Here is a 20,828-nt window from a genome sequence, read left to right as displayed (position 1 = left end):
GTTGATCTGACCTCATCAAACCTCAAGACACACTCTATGCATTGGTCAGTATCTTGAAAAAAATCTTGTTTACAAAATAAATCACCCTAATGATGATGTCACTGATACAGGTTTCTGAACTGCCCACAGCCCTCCTATGAGACACAGGCAGCGTAGAGAAAAATAGCTGGCATTTTATCATGAACATTACTGAGGAACAATTGAAGACAGGTTGAAAAGTGGTGAAGTGGTCCTTTAATAATATAGTTTTTTTTTTTTACATGCAACAACTACTTGAACTGGGTTTTGTTTTACATCTAAGGCAACAGTATGGAATTTAAACAGCAACACATGTTTAACTTAAGAGTACAGGTCATAGAGTAAAGTCTGGTTCTAATGAAAAGTTCTTAAAATGCCGTTCATTACACATTAATGACCGGCAATGTAAGCAAATAAATGCATAACATTTGTCAGTTGTTGTTTTCTATATTTCAATAACCAATAACCAATAATGTGTAAGTAGATTAGGTTTTAAAGTAGCAGTTATCAATATTTTAACTATTTTACTGCATAAATAACACATCATTAGTTAATGACTTGGTCATTTCTGTGTAGCTGATGGACTGTAGTTTGAAAGAAGTGATGAAAAAATGATAAAGTGATACAGTTGTAATCAAACCAGAGAGGAAAGGAAAGGAAAGGTACTATGTTTACCCAGGGTAACTGGACTAAGCTCAAGAACTTGTTTACAGCCAGCTCATAGAACATTTCATGGTAGGGGTTCAATGCCTTGTCCAAGGGCACTTCAGCGGTGGTCATTTTTTAACGTGCCGGTCCGGGGATACGAACGAACTAGCGACCTTCCGATATCAAGACCGCTCCGCAAACCGTTCGGTCACCGCTGCCTCGAGAGATGGACAGACTGTTGAGTGATGTGACAACTGCGGGCCCACCAGGGGTCAAATTGGACCCTGGTATCTCTGAGAGTGTACACAGTTTCAGAGTTTATTTGGACCACCTGGGGGCCCCCGGATCTGGTGTTGAAAACCTCTGCTCTAGATTGTGTTCCATGACGGTGGTACAGTCACTCCACCTGCCCAGCTCAATGTGAGTGCCACTCATACGCACGCACGCACGGATACATGCGTACCCCTGAACTAATACATCAGAGATATCACACACAGTCACACACATCAGAAACAGCACACAGGTCAAAGTGTAGAGGACGTCAGCCTCATTCTTCAATGATCTATGGAGAAAGAGAGAGACAGACAGACACAGATTAGCAAAGGTGCAATAACAATGAAGCAATAAGCCACGAGAGGTCTCAGGTTACCCGGGTATTTTACAATGGCTGGGGGGGCTTAGGGTCTTCTACCCTCATTCTACCCTCATTTAAAAAAAAATTATGTTCAAGGTGGAGTCTGAAGAGGCGAGTCTTCATGTCGTGCTCACCATGGAGACTTTGGTGGTCTGTTCGCGCGTTCGGATGCGTAGTTTGTTGACGGTAGTTTCTGCGATGTCGGCTCTCTCCTCAGCATCATCCAGCTCATGTTGGATCTTCCTGTATCGTGTCATATTACCCATCACCTGTTCCTCCTGACGCACGCACACGCACGCACGCACACACGCACACACACACATTAACCGTTACATAATATATGCAATGTTTTGACATGCACCTGTTAAACCCCTAAACCGTTCATTGACCGGGATCACCCAGGGGTCTATCATGAATACTGGAGAACTCGGGTCGCCGACTCTTCTTCATCTTTGCCGAGATTTCTTCCCCTTTCGCCGACTCTTCGTCACTTTCCGGTCCGAGTTCTGTCTGAGAACTCGGACGGAAAGTGACGAAGAGTCGCCGAAACGGGAAGAAATCTCGGCACTGGAGCGCGCATCTAGCTACTGCATGATGATCATGCACGCTGATCAGACAGCAGATCAATAAAAGCATGCAAAAGCATTCAGCTTTCACAAGTGTGCCCATATAGAGAAGGAAAATAATTAACTCCAGGCTGCATGAACAGCGCTCTGGCTCGGTTTTCTGCCCCCTCAATATCCCAAAGTTCTCTGTTGTACTTCTGGCTAGTTGGCTACAAGGGTAGCTTTGCGGACTTGCGGTAGTCGAAATGTAAGCGAGTGACAGCGAGACGAGATGAACACATGTCGACCGTATAAATGCAGAGACCTACTTGGCATTATTAATTCCATTATTGGCCATTTGGCCTGGACGGAGAACGTTTACAGCCGCTGCCGCTTCCTCCTCCGTACGGCTCGGCTATCAAGTTAGCCATGTGCTATCGATGTTTGAGGGATTTCTCGTCAGCGAAAAGTCAACAAACAGAACACGGTGACATGCTTGCTGATCTTCCTTAATAATAAAAAAAAAAAGGCTTAGCCCATGCGTCCAGTGGCTTTATAGGTAGCTCAGATCTGGACTGGATTTATTTATGTTTTGGACTAGAACTGGCGGACCTCTGTACTGTAGACGCGCATATGCATGCATCATGCAGATGCGATGCATTGTTTATTGATGATTAAGCCTACAACAATTTATTTATATTGTTAAATGTTGCTTTTTTGTTTGTCTTTTAAAAAAGGAGCATAAATAAATGTATACCATTCGTCTACCAACTTTAATTATGTAGCCTATACATGCATATTACATTTGGGGTAGCCTAGAAAAAAATCAACCACTATCCGTTAATGACCCGGTTAATCCTGTCGGCTAACCGGTTGGGAAACTATCCGTTACTGACATCCCTAGTTAGCACAGTAGCTAACATTCAGAAACTTGCAGCTGCAGCTGCTGAAAGTGCCCCGAAACGTGGAGAATATTCGGCAGAATCTTAAGAAGATTCGCCGCGCGACGACTCTTCTTCAGATTCTGCCGAATATTCTCCACGGTTTGCCGACTTGTCTTGAGAAGTCGGCAAAAAGGGTAAATCCGCCGAGTGTTCTTGTTACCTCTATCATCATTGGCCCCCTCATTTTCTCCAAATCACTTATTAAGACATGCCCAGAATAAGGATGATAGGGTTCCTGAATAATAATGTTTTATATTATCTGTACAATTATATGTGAAGACATCGAGGGCAGGATAATAAGCCTAGATCATAGACAGAGACGTGATGAAGAGTCTGGAAGATTTGGAGGCAGGTGGAGTGCTGGTCAGCCCGTGATGAGCCCACAGCAACGTTACCTATATAATAATAATAATAATAATAATAATAATAATAATAATAATAATAATAATAATAAAATAACTTACAGCATCAGTAGTTAGTCTCTTGTAGCTCTTAAGTTTAGACTGCAGGTTGTTGATCATCTCCTGCATTGTCATTAATGTCTTCTTATCTTCGTCTGTCTGCAACACGCAAGCACACACGCACACGCACGCACACACGCACACACGCACACACACACACACACACACACACACACACACACACACAGAGAGAACCATTAAGACACACAATTGAAGCATTGAAACATGACCATACTGTACGCGGCGGGCGTGTGCAGATGTTCTGACCTGACAGGTGAGTTCTTTGACTCTCCTCTCGTAGCGCCGCATGCCTTTGTTGAAGTCCTCGCTCTTCTTCTGCTCCACCATCAGCTCCGTCTCCAGGTCCCTCACCTGCACACCAAGCCCTTCGGTTACTAACGCAATCAGCCACTAGACTAGAGCAGTGTTGTTTTCTTTGACTAAAACCAAGATGAAAAATGTTCGTCGACTACCTTTTCCCACTGACGAAAACGAATGGAAACTAAATGAAAACTAAGCTATGATGACTAAAACTAAGACTAAATATGTTGACAATTTCGTCAACAAATAAAAACTAGACTAAAATGTTAGGAAGGGACTATAGTGGACAAGAGATCCAGTATCAGTCTATGGAATAAGTCTACAATTAGTTGCTTTGCTGGAAATAGCCGATCTACAAGTTCACAACGCGTCGCGTTTTCATCAAGTGTAAAATCAGTCATCACGACGGCATCAAGGCCTGCCAAAACACATTTTAGCCGACTAAATCACCTGTAGATTCAGTCGACTAAAATCTTATGACATTTAGTCGACTAAAACTAGACTAAAACATTCCAGGTGACTAAAATGTGACTAAGACTAAGTGAAAACCATTCAAGGGACTATATGACTAAAACTAAAATCAAAATGTGGTGCCAAAAGCAACCACTGCACTAGAGGTCACAGTTTACCCAGTATTGTATAGTGACTGTGGGACGTAGTTAGGCATGACGTGCCTCAGACTCTCTCAGACATTATAAAATAGAGTTAACCCATTTTGACCTGAGATCAGATTCTAGATTCTGTCAGTCATTCTTCGATTTTTCAAAAATAGCAGACCTACAAGCTCGTAGCGCGCCACTCGGTGGCGCGCTATGAGCTTATAGATCTGCTATTTTTCAATAGCTAAAGCATAGCATATAATGCTAAAACCAAATGGGGTTCCCGCCCCCAAAAATGGGTTAAAGTGAGACCTCGCGTATAGCTTATTGCTTTTCTACAATGCTACATACAGTAGTTAGTTAGTTAGTTACTTTATTGACACAAATGTATAAAACATTGGGTCCAAACAATAATAAAAAACCCATGAATCAAAAACTTTAAAAAGGTACAATAGCAACATGAAAATCATAGACACGTCTCAATTGAAACAGTTCTTAAAATTCACTACAAGAACAACGTCTACAAGAAAGAAGTTCCCGGGCTATCAGGAAGAGCAACTTCCTCCTGACAGAGACGAGTGTCTGTTCACTAGCGCCAGGCTGTGTTAAACATTCACATAGAGAAAATAAACTTAACTGTTATAGTGTGGTACGAGGCGTATTTCCATAGGATTTTTTTGCTAAAAGTGATTTTTTTGCTTTTTTGGCTTTCATAGGGACCAAAAAGTCTGAAAATGATGGGGTTCAAATTTTCCCGACCCCCACCCCTTTTTTGGGGGGTCATATATTTTGGGACCTCCCATAATAGTACGCCAGACAATGAATGTCCGATTTTCATAATATTAGTGTTGTTTTATAGGTTTTTTTATATTCTGAGTTGATTTCTTACACTTTGAAAGTAGCCAGAATAATATTTTCTGACTTTTGGTTGGGGTCTTTCTTCACCCGGGACCCCCGGACTCATCTCAGTACTCATTACACATTACAATCCTCGCTCTGCTCCTGTTCCAGAACAATGTCAAATTAGATAATAATATAAGAATTACATTTTTTTGTAGCTGGTCACTGATTACAAAAATGAATGGTAGCTAATACCAGGGGTCTTCCACAGGGGGTCCGGGACCAGTTTTTCCCCTATTAGTGTGGTACGAGGTGTATTTCCGTAGGATTTTTTTTGCTAAAAGTGCTTTTTTTGCTTTTTTGGCTTTCATAGGGACCAAACTGTCAGAAAATGATGGGGTTCAAATTTTCCCGACCCCCACCCCTTATTTGGGGGGGTCATATATTTTGGGACCTCCCATAATAGTATGCCAGACAATTAATGTCCGATTTTCATAATATTAGGGTTGTTTTATAGGGTTTTAAATATTCTGAGTTGATTTATTACACTTTGAAAGTAGCCAGAATAATCTTTTTTGACTTTAGGTTGGGGTCTTTCTTCACCGGGACCCCCCGGACTCATCTCAGTACTCATTACATTCCTCGCTCTGCTCCTGTTCCAGAACAATGTCAAATTAGATAATACTTAAAGCATTAAAAGCTTTTGTAGCTGGGCACTGATTACAAAAATGAGTAGTAGTTAATACCAGGGGTCTTCCACAGGGGGCCGGGACTAGTTTTTCCCCTATTCTTGCACCCATATATACAGATTTGCAAGTATTTCGAATAGTATTAGAATATCTTGCGTTTATGTAAAGTACTTTGATAGTTTATTAGTATTCTACCATTATTGTTGACAGATGTTACTGCAGGGAATAAAGGTATTGCAACTTCTCACTTTGGGCATGCAGAATGTGTCCATTTATTTCACACACTGCACTCACACTAACAACACAACACAACACAACACAACACAACACACACACACACACACACACACACACACACACACACACACACACACACACACACACACACACACACACACACACACACACACACACATCCTCTTAAAGAGCCCATGGTCAATTATGCCTACAATACATTATTTGCAGGATCTATTCATCTTCGTCATCATCATCTTGAATGTCCTCCCTAATAGTGTTGACACAGTCTCCACCATAGCATTTGCAGAGAGGAGTGCAAGGCAGGTTATTGTTTGAGCAGCTGCACCGTCCCTTGCAACCTGCTTTGCAACCACATTTGATGAGCTCAAGTATTGCTTTTGGAGCAGGGAGGGCAAGACACCTGACTGGAACATACCCTCCACTATCTGAATTCCATCCATTATGTTCGATTGGTGGAAGCTCAGGGCAATTTGGCAGGTATGAATGACTTATCCCGCATTGTGACGTAGTTGGCACAGAGGATATGTGGTAGCAGTGCAGCACGAGTTGGAGGTAGCTCCAAGTTCTTTGACCGAAATAGTTCCTATCTGAGTAATGGCAAGGTTGTTGGACCTTTTGGACTATAAACACGGCATGCAAAATGCTCCAATGACTCCAATGGTGATGGAAGCTTGCCGTTAACAAGCTCAGGAGGAATGGAACCCATTCCAAGGTCCTTGAAGCAATTAATGGCAGGATCATCATCATCATCAAGCCTCAAGTAGGCATTGACCCATGTCTTCTTGGAGATTCCAACTAAGTTTCCTCCCCAGTCAGCACCAGAAAAATTGTGTAAGCCCAGGAAAATTGTGTAGGCCCAGGAAGAATGTCATTTCTTGCCCCATCTGACACAAGCGCTGATGAAACCAGACTCTTCAATGGTGTGTTCTCTTTGAACAGATTGCCTCCACAGTGCAACTCAATCAATTTACATTGCTTGAGAGCATTTTCTCTTGACCACAATGCAATCTCTCCTGAGAGCTGATAATGTTCTTTCCTTGAAGACCTGGAAGCTTTTGGGAAGCTGTTGAGGTACTGATTCACTAGACCAGAAAGATGAGGTTTGGTAGTGACTAGTCGGTCCAGAGCTGCTTCATCTCTACTGAGTCCAACCATCCACCCCATGTCCCTTTAGCTTCTTGATTTCCTGCTCAAGGGCTTGATCTGTGAAGAGATGAGTGAACGGTATCTCTGACTTTGCCAGTTGCCACCACAAATTCACCTGACTTCAGTGCGTTCCATGTTTCTGGGTCATCCTGTTCAAGAGCGTTCATTTGGGCAAGATAGTCGAGCATATTTAAGGAGATCACGAGCAAAGAAATACTTGATGAGTTCCTCTAAGGATGACAAGTAGCCCTCCCAGTCACCTGACCGACAACAGAAAGACAAAGAGAAAAGAGAAAGACAGCAGCAGCCTGGCTGATGTTGGCTGATCTTTATTTAGCAGCAATATTTGCTACACTTGGGTCTGAGGCACCTTACTTTGAAAATAGCTGATCTACAAGCTCAAACTACAACCTTGTAGATCAGCTATTGTTGGCTAAAGTTCTCCATGGAAAAGCGATGGTGTGGTTCAAGTGGTTTAATGTAAAAGAAAAAAGTTCCTATCCCACAATGATTTGGTGGGCCCCTGTATAGTAACTATGAGGACCCCCTAGGGGTCATGGGCCCCCTGTGGAAGACCCCTCGTATTGGCTACTATTTTTTTTTTATATCAGAGCCCAGCTACAAATACTTTTATGCTTCATTTATGATCTAATGTGACAATATTCTGGAGCAGGAGCAGAGCGAGGAATGTAATGAGAACTGGAATAGGCCCAGGGGTCAGTACGGGAGGTCCCAGGTGAGGAAACACCCTTACCAAAAGTCAAAAAAGATTCTTCTGACCACTTTAAAAGTTTAAGAAATCAACTCAGAATGTTTTAAAACATACAAAACAATTCTAATATTATGAAAATCGGACATTAACTGGCTGGCATACTGTTCTGGGAGGTCCCAAATAGATGACCCCCCCAGAAACGGGGTGGGGGTCGGGAAAATTTGAACCCCATCATTTTCTCATAGTTTGGACTCTATAGAACCAAGATCTGCAAAAAAAACAATTTTAGCACAAAAATCCTACGGGAGCTGTTTTTTTGACGCCTCGTACCACACTATTAGCTCAATGTCATTTTATAGATATTCTATAGAAATGTATATACCATATTGTGCCGAATATAAGACTACGTATTTTACCAATGGAAATATCCTAAAAAACGTGGTCATATTTTAATCGGGGACTAGATTATTTGACATTCAATGTTCTTTTTCCAAAATGGGGGTTGTCATATAATCAGAGTTGTCTTATATTCGGCACAATGTGGTATTTTTTAAGCCAGATTTAGCTACTACAACAAACTTCCCGTGTAAACCGCTAGCCTATAGCACTGATGGTTTGCGAGGGATGGGGAGCGTTTGTTTTTCTTACACGTCATGCCAGCAGCCCCTCAATCACTCACCGTCACCACACAGGCGGTGCTTAGTAGCCCTGCGCGGTCAGGGCTTGTAAGGGAAACAAGTGCTCCCCTTATATTCCACGTTCAACTACAGATGTGCTGGAGTTTTGTTTGTGTAAACAAATAACGCACCTGTGATTGATATAAACTGATCAAAGTAGTAGATCATAGTCTCCATTATCAAGTCTACAAAAGGGAAACCAGCCAATCACAATCAAGGGATGGAACTACTGTAGCCCTTTTAGGAAAATGCATGATATCTGCTGTGGGATAAAGTACAGTATAGAGATCCTTCCTACTCACTCTGTGTTCCAGCTTGTTGATGTGTTTCTTTCCTCCTTTCAGAGCCATCTGTTCGGCTTCGTCCAGTTTCACCTGAAGCTCTGCAAACACACAATCACAGTGAAGACGTTCATTATCTTATTATATTATTATATCTGTCTGTCCGTTGTGTCCGGGTTTACTGTGTTGACAATGTGTCACGTTGTGAATGTCTAGTCAAAATGTGGAAGCATATTCGTGCCCCCCAACAGACTTGCATCTTGAATTTCATACAGCGGATAGGCGCATGACGCACGCACGCACGCAATAATGTTACCTTTAACAGTGGCCTCCATGTTTCTCTTCATCCTCTCCAATGTGGAGCTGCTGTCCTGTTCCTTCTTCAACTCCTCTGCCATCACAGCAGCCTGACAGAATGCACACACACACAATGAATTACAATAAATCTAAGGAACATCATTCACCATCTATAGGGGCTGGATGGTAACTGCAAGGTTGCCAGCTCGAACCCGGGCTCCCCCAGAGTTAGTGTCGAAGTGTCCTTGAGCAACACTCTGAACCCCTAATTGCTCCTGATGTGCTGGTCGGTGCCTTGCATGGTTTCCACCGCAAACGGTGTATGAATGTGTGTGTGAATGGGTGAATGTAATGCACAATCTATGTAAAGCTATAAAAGGCGCTATATAAATGCACCATTTACCATAAACAGCATTTGTTTCGTTTTTGTCATATATGGGAAACTGCTTGATAACAAGACTGTATTGGCTCATCATGAATATTGGCTTATCATTTGTGGAAAACATAAAAAAAAAACAGTAGCATACATTGTGCATGCCTAAACAGTAGGTTAAAGTTCAGGGGTCATAGTTCCGTACTAACATCAGTGAGAGCGTTCTTAGCCTTCTCCTCTGCAGTGAGGTAAGGTTAGGGGGCTGGGGTTAAAGTTCAGGGGTCATAGTTCCGTACTAACATCAGTGAGAGCTTTCTTAGCCTTCTCCTCTGCAGTGAGGTAAGGTTAGGGGGCTGGGGTTAAAGATCAGGGGTCATAGTTCCGTACTAACATCAGTGAGAGCGTTCTTAGCCTTCTCCTCTGCAGTGAGGTAAGGTTAGGGGGCTGGGGTTAAAGTTCAGGGGTCATAGTTCCGTACTAACATCAGTGAGAGCTTTCTTAGCCTTCTCCTCTGCAGTGAGGTAAGGTTAGGGGGCTGGGGTTAAAGTTCAGGGGTCATAGTTCCGTACTAACATCAGTGAGAGCTTTCTTAGCCTTCTCCTCTGCAGTGAGGTAAGGTTAGGGGGCTGGGGTTAAAGTTCAGGGGTCATAGTTCCGTACTAACATCAGTGAGAGCGTTCTTAGCCTTCTCCTCTGCAGTGAGGTAAGGTTAGGGGGCTGGGGTTAAAGTTCAGGGGTCATAGTTCCGTACTAACATCAGTGAGAGCTTTCTTAGCCTTCTCCTCTGCAGTGAGGTAAGGTTAGGGGGCCGGGGTTAAAGTTCAGGGGTCATAGTTCCGTACTAACATCAGTGAGAGCTTTCTTAGCCTTCTCCTCTGCAGTGAGGTAAGGTTAGGGGGCTGGGGTTAAAGTTCAGGGGTCATAGTTCCGTACTAACATCAGTGAGAGCTTTCTTAGACTTCTCCTCTGCAGTGAGGTAAGGTTAGGGGGCTGGGGTTAAAGTTCAGGGGTCATAGTTCCGTACTAACATCAGTGAGAGCTTTCTTAGCCTTCTCCTCTGCAGTGAGGTAAGGTTATAGGGGGCTGGGGTTAAAGTTCAGGGGTCATAGTTCCGTACTAACATCAGTGAGAGCTTTCTTAGCCTTCTCCTCTGCAGTGAGGTAAGGTTAGGGGGCTTGGGTTAAAGTTCAGGGGTCATAGTTCCGTACTAACATCAGTGAGAGCTTTCTTAGCCTTCTCCTCTGCAGTGAGGTATAAGGTTAGGGGGCTGGGGTTAAAGTTCAGGGGTCATAGTTCCGTACTAACATCAGTGAGAGCTTTCTTAGCCTTCTCCTCTGTGGTCAGGTTCTCCAGCGTGACCTCGTCCACCTCCCCCGACAGAACCGACACGTCTGCCTCCAACTTCCTCTTCAGGTTGAACAGCCCTACGTTCTGCAACACAGCAGCCAGGGCAGCCAATCAAAACACTGCCTGTCACAATTCTTATAGAATTGTCTAATTATGTGAGACAAGCACAATTATTTTTGCACAATCGTCATAATCATTTTCCATGTTTTGATTTTCAAAAAATAGTGTAAATAGCAGATCTACATGTTCAAAGCGCGTCACGTTGTGATGTGGCATTCCAATGTTCAAATAATTCCAAAAACACAAAGAAATCATAAATCGCAATTATTTGTGTGACAATTAATTAACCGTCGAGATACATTTGAAATCTTGTCAGCCCTAAAAAACACTGTGTCAACAAAGCAGTAAGCCAATGAAAACATCGGTGTATGTACTGTGCTTTAGTAGTAGTCTCTACAGACTGTTTTCTGACTCCCACAATTGTCAAATGCTTCCATCATACAGGCTGAAAACGACCCGGGAGTACAGCGGATGTTTTGTGTGTGTGTGTGTGTGTGTGTGTGTGTGTGTGTGTGTGTGTGTGTGTGTGTGTGTGTGTGCGTGCGTGCGTGCGTGCATGCGTGTGTACATGCCGTGCGTGTGTACATGCCATGCGTGTGTGCATGGCATGCGTGCGCACACTTCCTCACCTGTACGTTCAGCAGGTTGACCCTCTCGCCGGCCTCCACCAGCTCGTGTTCGGCCAGCTTGCGGAGGCGGTCGGACTGCTCCATGGCGCCGTGTAGCTCCGCCTCCTCGGACTCCAGCAGCGTGCAGCGGCGCTCCGTCAGGGAGATCTGCTCCCGCAGCTGGTTGTTCAGGTGGATCCGGTCGTCCAGGTCCACCTGCACCTCCTTCAGCTGAAACAGGACATCCATTAAGAACTGTGACGACGGAGAGGGCCATTCGGCCGCAGTGTTAAAGGGACACTTCACCCTTTTTGCAAAAGAATATATGTTAATGACGTTTAGGAGCTTTAGAACACTTTCCTGGGGGTATTTATGTGTGTAATATGTGGTTTTAGATATTTTAGATTGTAGCAGTGAGCCTGTTGTCTCTGATGTCATGGACACTGGGCTCACTACCTTCCTGGACAACAATTCCCATAATTATTTGGTGCACTGCTCCTCCTTGTGGATAGGGGGGAGAGCTGTCTTACTGAGACAACATGTAGTCCAGGAAGGAAGTGAGCCCAGTGTCCATGACATCAGAGACAACAGGCTCACTGCTACAATCTAAAATATCTAAAACCACATATTACACACATAAATACCCCCAGGAAAGTGTTCTAAAGCTCCTAAACGTCATTAACATATATTTTTTTGCAAAAAGGGTGAAGTGTCCCTTTAAGTGGTCAGGTGGATGGGCCACGTGCATTTGGACAGGTGGATAGGTATACTATAGAAGGTATGCGCATGCAAAAAGTGAGTTTAACATAATTCAATGTTATCAAATTAGGACTTTTCTGTTTGGATGTATCGGGCTGTCAATGTCAGAAAGTAGTTTTTTCAGTAGGCGTTCCCGCATAACTTCCTGGTATGATGATAATGACGTCACGAGCATATTATACCATCTCTTAGATTATATATATATATATGAGATGAGATTAGATGTGATTAGATATACCTGTGATTGTAGGTTTCGTATCAGCTTCTGGCTCTCGGCAGCGTAGCGGTTGGCGTGGACCAGCTGGATCTCCATCTCGTTGAGGTCCGACTCCATCTTCTTCCTCAGGCGAACCGCCTCGCCGCGCAGACGCACCTCCGCGTCCAGACTGGTCTGCATGGCCTCCAGGGACCGCTGGTGGCTCCGCCTGGTGGACAGCAGCAGGATTACAACAAACACTCACACACGAGCCAACAGTGTGATTAAATAACTTATGCTAGTACTTTAGTATAGGTTGACACATGCTGAAGGTAGTATAGGCAGGTACAAGTAGCAGTTCTGTTGGTTTTGATTGATTTTCCTGTTGATTGATTTTAGCATCTTATAGTTAGCTAGTAGTTAGTTTAGGATGAATGAATGAATGAGTTTATTTCGAACATTATTTGAAGTCAAATACATTAAAAAAAAACACTGAAACAAAAGAGAAAATACTCTTAACAATGTCCGAAAAGGAGTAGGGTGAAGTGTTAAACTTATTAGGCCCCTACCCCCCCTGGGTTTTTACCCTTATAACTTAATAGTATATATATACATTTTTAACAACTTGGTTTATCGTTGCAGATTACAGATTACAGACATACGGAGAAGTGAGTTAGTTAAAGGAGAATTCCATACTAAAAGGCTTTCTTACCTTTCTTTGTAGTTGTTACGTCCCCATCAAAGAGGTCCAGGTGTTATTTTGTGCAAAAGCTCCTTATTGGCTATTTCCCCTACCATAAGCCCTAAATGAATTGCATTGAATTGAATGGGATGTATGGGGTGTTGTGCTAATTCGCTTATTTCCATCGAAATAAGTAGTAAAGTGTGCCACTTGGGTTATTATTTACATTATGAAGAGAGGATATATACAAAAAGATTATAATTTTGAGCGATGGAAATAAGCGAATTAGCACAACACCCCATACATCCCATTCAATTCAATGCAATTCATTTAGGGCTTATGGTAGGGAAAATATCCAATAAGGAGCTTTTGCACAAAATAACACCTGGACCTCTTTGATGGGGACGTAACAACTACAAAGAAAGGTAAGAAAGCCTTTTAGTATGGAATTCTCCTTTAATGCAGCACAAGAGTTTCTTTAAACGTGCTCTACCTTTGAGTAAAGATCAGTGTGGAAGGAGGTAAACTTTAAAGAGGATCCAAGGCAGCTCTGTGCAGTTCTTTCATTTAGAATTTTAAAAACAAGGGTTAAAAAAACCCCACTAACACGTTTGGGCCTGCATGGGCCTTCAACAGGGTCAACTGAGATCAGTGGATCCTCTTTAACGCATTTAGGCCTGACGTAAAATAAAATAAAAAGTATTCTGAAAGAATTTATGTTCAATTTTCAAAGATTTGTGCCACATTTTCACAATTTTTCAAAAATAGCAGACCTACAAGCTCGTAGCTTGTAGATCTGAGCTGAGCTTGTAGATCTGCTCAACACTGAGCTTGTAGATCTTTTTTTTTCTTTTTCTAAATTTTTATCCCACGATTTTGTAACCCAGTTTTCTTTTCACCCAGTGCCAATTATCTAATGTAATCCTGGGCGCTACACTTCCTCTGCCAACCTGGGGGGGCAGCGGACTGACCTCATGCCTCCTTCTATGCATGAGGAGTCCAAGCTGCTTCTTTTCACCTGACAGAGGGGAATTTCCCCGGCCGGACGTAGCGCGTGGAAGGGACACGTTATTCCGACCAGTTCCTTTCCCCTCCATCAGGCGCCCCGGCTGGCCAGGGGGAGTTAGTTTTAGAGACCAGGATTACGGCATGTTTTTGTGAGGGTATCTACCCTAGGGGACACGGGGAGAACATGCAAACTCCACACAGAAAGGCCCTTTCGCCAACCCCCGCCTTGGGTATGGGCACTGATGACGCGGAGGAGGGAACACGCCGCCAGTACCCACAGCGTCCCCAGTGGGAATCGAACCCAGGAACTTCTAGCTGTGAGGCGACAGCACTACCAACTGTGCCACCGTGCCCCTAGCTTGTAGATCTTACTGTATATAGTATAACGTAATGCTTAAAACACCAAAAGGGGTTGAGTGAGTGAGTGAGTGAGTGAGTGAGTAGTTAACTGAGGTTGATCAGTCTCCTTGTCTATTTAGTTAGTTAAGTTATAGATAATCAGGTATTGAGATATTTAGTTAATAGTTGATAAGGTAGATAAACATGTATTGATTAGGCATTGGAATAGTGTTGACTACCTGTAGGCTGTAGATAATGGGGTTTCGATTAGACAATCATGTATTGGTTAGGGATTGGCATAGAGTGGTTACAATGCCTGAGGTTGTAGATCAGGTATTGATTCGGGATTGGCATAGAGTGGTTACAATACCTGAGGTTGTAGATCAGGTATTGATTCGGGATTGGCATAGAGTGGTTACAATACCTGAGGTTGTAGATCAGGTATTGATTCGGGATTGGCATAGAGTGGTTACAATACCTGAGGTTGTCGATCAGGTATTGATTAGGGATTGGCATAGAGTGGTTACAATACCTGAGGTTGTAGATCAGGTATTGATTAGGGATTGGCATAGAGTGGTTACAATACCTGAGGTTGTAGATCAGGTATTGATTAGGGATTGGCATAGAGTGGTTACAATACCTGAGGTTGTCGATTTCCTCGTCTCTCTCTGAGATCTTGCGGTCGACGTCAGATTTAATCTGTTCCAGTTGTATCTGAGCTCTCAGGGTCTTGCTCTCCTCGTGTTCCAGGGTGCCCTGTGACGCACAGCACAAATCACAATAATTACATCAATAATAATAATAAGAATAAGAATAAGAATAAGCAGCAGTAGTGGTGTAAAGTAACTAAACGTTGAGGTATTTCTTCTTTTTTTTTTACTTTACTGGAGTATTTTCAATTTCACTTTTACTTCTACTCCACTACATCTCCAAGGCAAATGTTGTACTTCTACTCCACTACAATTATTTGAAAGCTTTAGTTACTGTAGTTATTTGAAAACACTGCCATCTTCAATTGACCTTTATACATTTTAAAACGTGTGAAAATGGACATTCTGCAGTGCTTTTACTTTTGGTACTTTAAGTACATTGATGACGATACTTTTACGGCAAGTAGATTTCTATCGGCAGACTTTTACTTAGTATTTCTACATTTCAGCATTGATACTTTAACCCATTCTGAACGGGAACCCATTTTGGTGTTAGCATCATGTTATGCCTTAGCTATTGAAAAATATCAGATCTACAAGCTCATAGCGCGCCACCGAGTGGCGCGCTACGAGCTTGTAGGTCTGCTATTTTTGAAAAATCGAAGAACGACTGACATTTTTTAAATCTGATCTCAGGTCAGAATGGGTTAATCAGACCAGTGTGTGTCCAGTGGAAACCTCGTATGAATCTGATCTCAGGTCAGAATGGGTTAAGCAACAACAAATGACCACTGACAGGAACAAGAAGAAGATGAGGACAGTAAGGAGGCTAGAAGACGTGGTTACCTCTGGCCTCCTAACAAATGACCACTGACAGGAACAAGAAGAAGATGAGGACAGTAAAGGAGGCTAGAAGACGTGGTTACCTCGGCCTCCTCCAGAGCTGCTCTGATGTTACTCTTCTCTCCATCTAGAACCTTCTTCAGTCTCTCCAGTTCATGGATGGTCTTCCCCCCGTGACCCACCTGGTCTACCAGCTCTGAGATCTCATCTGACGCACGGTGGGCGGGCAAACACACACGCACGCACAGACACACACACACACATATATATATATGCCAAATTGTCAAATGGTACAGTATAAGAAAGAGGCACAAACGTAACGTTATATTCACAATATTCACACTAATTTATCTGTGGAACCGAGTCAAACTAAATGTAATGCCTCAACTCTGTCTACCTACTATTCCAAGTAGGCCTACTTAGTCCACAGTTCAATATGATTATTTTGGGGGGTCCCCAGTTCAATATGATTATTTTGGGGGGCTCCCCAGTTCAAATATGATTATTTGGGTGCGCTCCCCAGTTCAAATATGATTATTTTGAGGGGTCCCCAGTTCAAATATGATTATTTTGGGGGGTCCCCAGTTCAAATATGATTATTTTGAGGGGTCCCCAGTTCAAATATGATTATTTGGGTGGGCTCCGCAGTTCAAATAGGATTATTTGGGTGGTCTCCCCAGTTCAAATATGATTATTTGGGTGGGCTCCCCAGTTCAAATATGATTATTTTGAGGGGTCCCCAGTTCAAATATGATTATTTTGAGGGGTCCCCAGTTCAAATATGATTATTTGGGGGGTCCCCAGTTCAAATATGATTATTTGGGGGTGCCTGAAAAGGTTGGGAACCACTGATGTATAGACAATAGGACGTGGGTACCTGTAAGGTTCTTGTTCTCTCGTTTCATGGTGTCCAGCTGGTCCAGAGCCTCTTCATAGCAGTTCCTCAGTTTGAACAGCTCCGTGCTCAGGCTGCGGCTCTCCTTCTGAGAGCACTCCAACTCCGTCTGGCTGTCCTCGAACCTCATCCTCCAGTCACTCAGCATCTGAAACACCACACAGTACAGTACACGTACAGTATCTACAGCAGGTGTTCCCAAACTTTTTTGGACCAGGTACCCCTTTTGGGGTAGATATTTTTCCAGGTACCCCCTCATCCTCGCAACACGGATAACAATATATTTACAACCACAAGCAGTGTTTCCCGCAGGAAAAAGCTTTGGCATGGTGCTGGGCACAGGCCGCAATTTTGATTAATTAATTAATTTGATTCATTAATTAATAAGATTAATACATTAAGATTAATTTGTATTATTGCTCTTGTATTGCTATTGGAGACACTGGGGGGACACTGGGGGACACTGGGCAGGCACTGAGGAGGCACTGGGGAGACACTGGGGAGGCACTGGGAAGGCACTCGGGGGCACACTGGGGAGGCACTCGGGGGGACACTGGGGAGGCACTCGGGGGGACACTGTCTAAATGTATACGTCTAAATGTATACGTCTAAATGTAGACGTCTAAATGTATACAGACGTCTAAATGTAGACGTCTAAATGTAGACGTCTAAATGTAGACGTCTTCTCTTATGGGGGTCCCTGGCATATCTTTTCAAATGGGGGTCCACAGGCTAAGTAGTGTCAATTTGGGGGTCCTTGACACGAAAAAGTTTGGGAACCACTGCTTTAAACACTTAAGCACTTTATGAACATGAACAAAATAGATGGGTCCCCCCTGGAACTCCCTCAGGTACCCCTGGGGGTCCCCGGACCCCACTTTGGGAACCACTGATCTACAGTACACGTATGAAACACCACACAGTACACGTATGACACACCACACAGTAGCCTACACGTATGCGCCATAGTGAAATATGGAGTGCCATAGTTTTGTACTTTTTCCTACTTTGTACAGTATGTGCTTTGTATGTCAGGGGTTCTCAACGATTCTGGCTGGGGAACCCCGGAAATGCGTTGGCCATGTCTCGGGACCCCCGACTCCCAATACAAACCCACTGCAAAAAATAACCTTAATAATAGAGAAAATAAACCATAAAGGAATACTGATACTTCCATTTTCCAGCCATTCACTTTTTTTTGGAAAACCATGGACAGCACATTAGTTTCAGAGAAAAAAGCCTGCAAAGGTACGTGACGTGTGGCCTAAAACAGAAGCTAATGGATATTGAGGAAAAACCACCGGTGCGGGGCGGGGCCCTGGCAAACCGTGCATAGCAACCGGAGCAGTTACAAAAAATGAAACACAGCGAGGCAATGCTACAGCGATATCAAACGCCTTAAGACGAGCCTGCTCGTCATCTATACCCAGCGTCAGGTACGTAGGTACAGGACAGGAATACTCGTCATACGGATCCAACGTGTTGATGAACTTGTGGGCATGTCATCTGAACCTTCAACCAAAGCCCTTTTCCGCCGTAATCTGAAGACTCTCGCCTCGTCAGACTCCACCTTATAGCCCGTACCAATAGAGCGTCGCAGTCCCGCCCCCTTTCATGACGACGCCAGGCCCAGGAAATGAATCCCAATGCATTTTTCCCATAGACATTTCAAAACGTATTTATTTAAAGACCTTTTAAGCGTCGTACGAAGCCAACTCTTGCCGTGACAAATCATGACAACCCACACAATATTGTTGTAACCTGCCGGTTTTTTCTACTTTCTAATTATTTATTAAGAAAAAAACTGTTTGTTGTCATGATTTGTCACGACAAGAGTTGGCTTTGTCCGCTGCGTAAACGTCTTTAAATGAATACTTTCTGAAAAGTCTATGAGGAAAATGAACGGGGATTTATTTTCCGGGGTCTCTCGAGGGGGCGGGACTACGACTCTCTATTGACTCTCCTTGTAATGTACTGTATAGTGCAATGTATAACAATCCTTAGTAACCTGACCTGACCTTGTCAAAGTTGCGTTGCTTCTTGTCCAGAGCCAGGGCGGTAGAGTTGGACCGCTCCAGCTCCACCGTCAGGTCTTCTATCTCCACCTGGAGGCGCTGTTTGGTTTTCTCCAGAGATGAACACTTGGCGCTGGTCGCCTCCGCTCCCTCCTCTACCGTCTGGAGGCGAACTACCAACTTCTTCCTGCGATACAGGACAGTTCACTTTACATTTTTATCCCACGATTTTGCAACCCATTTTTTCACCCAGTGTCAATTATTTAATGTAATCCTGGGCGCTACCACTTCCTCAAATTCCTCTGCCAACCTGGGGGGGGGGGGGGGGGGGGGGCAGCGGACTGACCTCATGCTTCCTTCTATGCATGAGGAGTCCAAGCTGCTTCTTTTCACCTGACAGGGGAGTGTTTCCCTGGCCGGACGTAGCGCGTGGAAGAAACACGTTATTCCGACCAGTTCCCCCGGCTGGCCAGGGGGAGGTAGGTTAGAGACCAGGATTACTGTATGTTTTTGTGAGGGTACCTACCCTAGGGGACACGGGGAGAACATGTGAGGGTACCTACCCTAGGGGACACGGGGAGAACATGTGAGGGTACCTACCCTAGGGGACACGGGGAGAACATGTGAGGGTACCTACCCTAGGGGACACGGGGAGAACATGTGAGGGTACCTACCCTAGGGGACACTGGGAGAACATGTGAGGGTACCTACCCTATAGGGGACACGGGGAGAACATGTGAGGGTACCTACCCTAGGGGACACTGGGAGAACATGTGAGGGTACCTACCCTATAGGGGACACGGGGAGAACATGTGAGGGTACCTACCCTAGGGGACACGGGGAGAACATGCAAACTCCACACAGAAAGGCCCTTTCGCCAACCCTGCTTCGGGTATGGGCACTGATGACGCGGAGGAGAGAACACTTCCCCAGCACGCACAGCGTCCCCATGCAGCGGGAATCGAACCCAGGACCTTCTAGCTGTGAGGCGACAGCACTACTATACCGACTGTGCCACCGTGCCCCCCAGGACAATTAGAACATCAGTAACACACTGATCAGTTTTAGGCTAGCGGTTAAGATCTCACGGGAGACTATAGAGTTTGAATCCTGTGGAAACGTGAAACCAGCGGAAACATTAAAGTCCATAGACTTGGCTGGCACAAATTACATCATATACTTTAACCTAAACAAACATTAACCCATTTTGGGCGGGAACCCCTTTTGGTATTAGCATTATGTTATGCTTTAGCTATTGGAAAAATAGCAGATCTACAAGCTCATAGCGTGCCACCGAGTGGCGCGCTACGAGCTTGTAGGTCTGCTATTTTTGAAAAATCGAAGAACGACATAGCTTTTTCAGAAAACTGTCAGGATGTAGAAGACATTTTTAGAATCTGATCTCAGGTCAAAATGGGTTAAAGTCCATAGACTTGGAGACTGCGGTGGGTTATAGACTCACTTGGCGTCCTCCAGTTCTTCCATCCGTTGCACGGCGTCCGTCTCATACTTGGACCTCCACTGCGCCACCTGGCTGTTGGCTTTGGACAGCGCTCTCTGCAGCTCCGCCCTGGCCTCCTGCTCCTCCTCAAACTGCTCCCTGAGCAGGCTGCACTCATGACGCGAAGACTGGACCGCGTGGGCCAAGCCCACCCTGGCCTACACACACACACGGACGCACGCACGCACGCACGCATGGACACACACGCACGCCGCACGGACACACAAACGCATACACACAGATGGATTTAGGTAAAGTAAGTAAGTAGCCTTGCCGAGCCATGAGGCCCATAGGGCAGGAGCCTATCTCCTGTTTCTGTAGCCATGAGGCCCATAGGGCAGGAGCCTATCTCCTGTTTCTGTAGCATGAGGCAGCTTGATGTAAAAGTACAGGGATTTACCCCCAATCCAACCCTTGATGCTGAGTGTCATGCAGGGAGGCATTGGGTCCCATTTTTACAGTCTTTGGTATGACCCGGCTGG

At 44.3% G+C, this 20,828-nt stretch overlaps 1 protein-coding gene across 2 annotated transcripts in view; it reads right to left on the bottom strand.

Annotated features, from left to right (window-relative positions):
- Positions 1-211: 211 nt before the first annotated feature.
- The window catches only part of LOC308316313 (myosin-3-like), a 67,332-nt gene continuing 46,715 nt past the window's right edge, over positions 212-20,828 (bottom strand). For both annotated transcript variants that reach the window (XM_080764858.1, XM_080764857.1), the window contains 14 exons: positions 20,308-20,504; positions 18,849-19,032; positions 16,813-16,978; positions 16,019-16,143; positions 15,083-15,198; positions 12,456-12,642; positions 11,480-11,689; positions 10,749-10,874; positions 9,090-9,180; positions 8,795-8,874; positions 3,518-3,622; positions 3,254-3,349; positions 1,435-1,578; positions 212-1,228 (listed from right to left, as the gene is read on the bottom strand). In XM_080764858.1, coding sequence (XP_080620984.1) covers positions 1,214-1,228; positions 1,435-1,578; positions 3,254-3,349; positions 3,518-3,622; positions 8,795-8,874; positions 9,090-9,180; positions 10,749-10,874; positions 11,480-11,689; positions 12,456-12,642; positions 15,083-15,198; positions 16,019-16,143; positions 16,813-16,978; positions 18,849-19,032; positions 20,308-20,504 — 1,842 coding nt within the window. In that variant the 3' untranslated portion in view covers positions 212-1,213. The remainder of the gene's footprint in view (positions 1,229-1,434; positions 1,579-3,253; positions 3,350-3,517; positions 3,623-8,794; positions 8,875-9,089; positions 9,181-10,748; positions 10,875-11,479; positions 11,690-12,455; positions 12,643-15,082; positions 15,199-16,018; positions 16,144-16,812; positions 16,979-18,848; positions 19,033-20,307; positions 20,505-20,828) is intronic.

Source organism: Protomyctophum bolini, assembly GCF_963924005.1.
Source record: "Protomyctophum bolini genome assembly, chromosome: 5".
In the NCBI taxonomy this organism is placed as follows: domain Eukaryota; kingdom Metazoa; phylum Chordata; class Actinopteri; order Myctophiformes; family Myctophidae; genus Protomyctophum; species Protomyctophum bolini.
The sequence above is the reverse complement of the archived record's forward strand: the minus strand, read 5'-3'. Positions and strand labels throughout refer to the sequence as shown.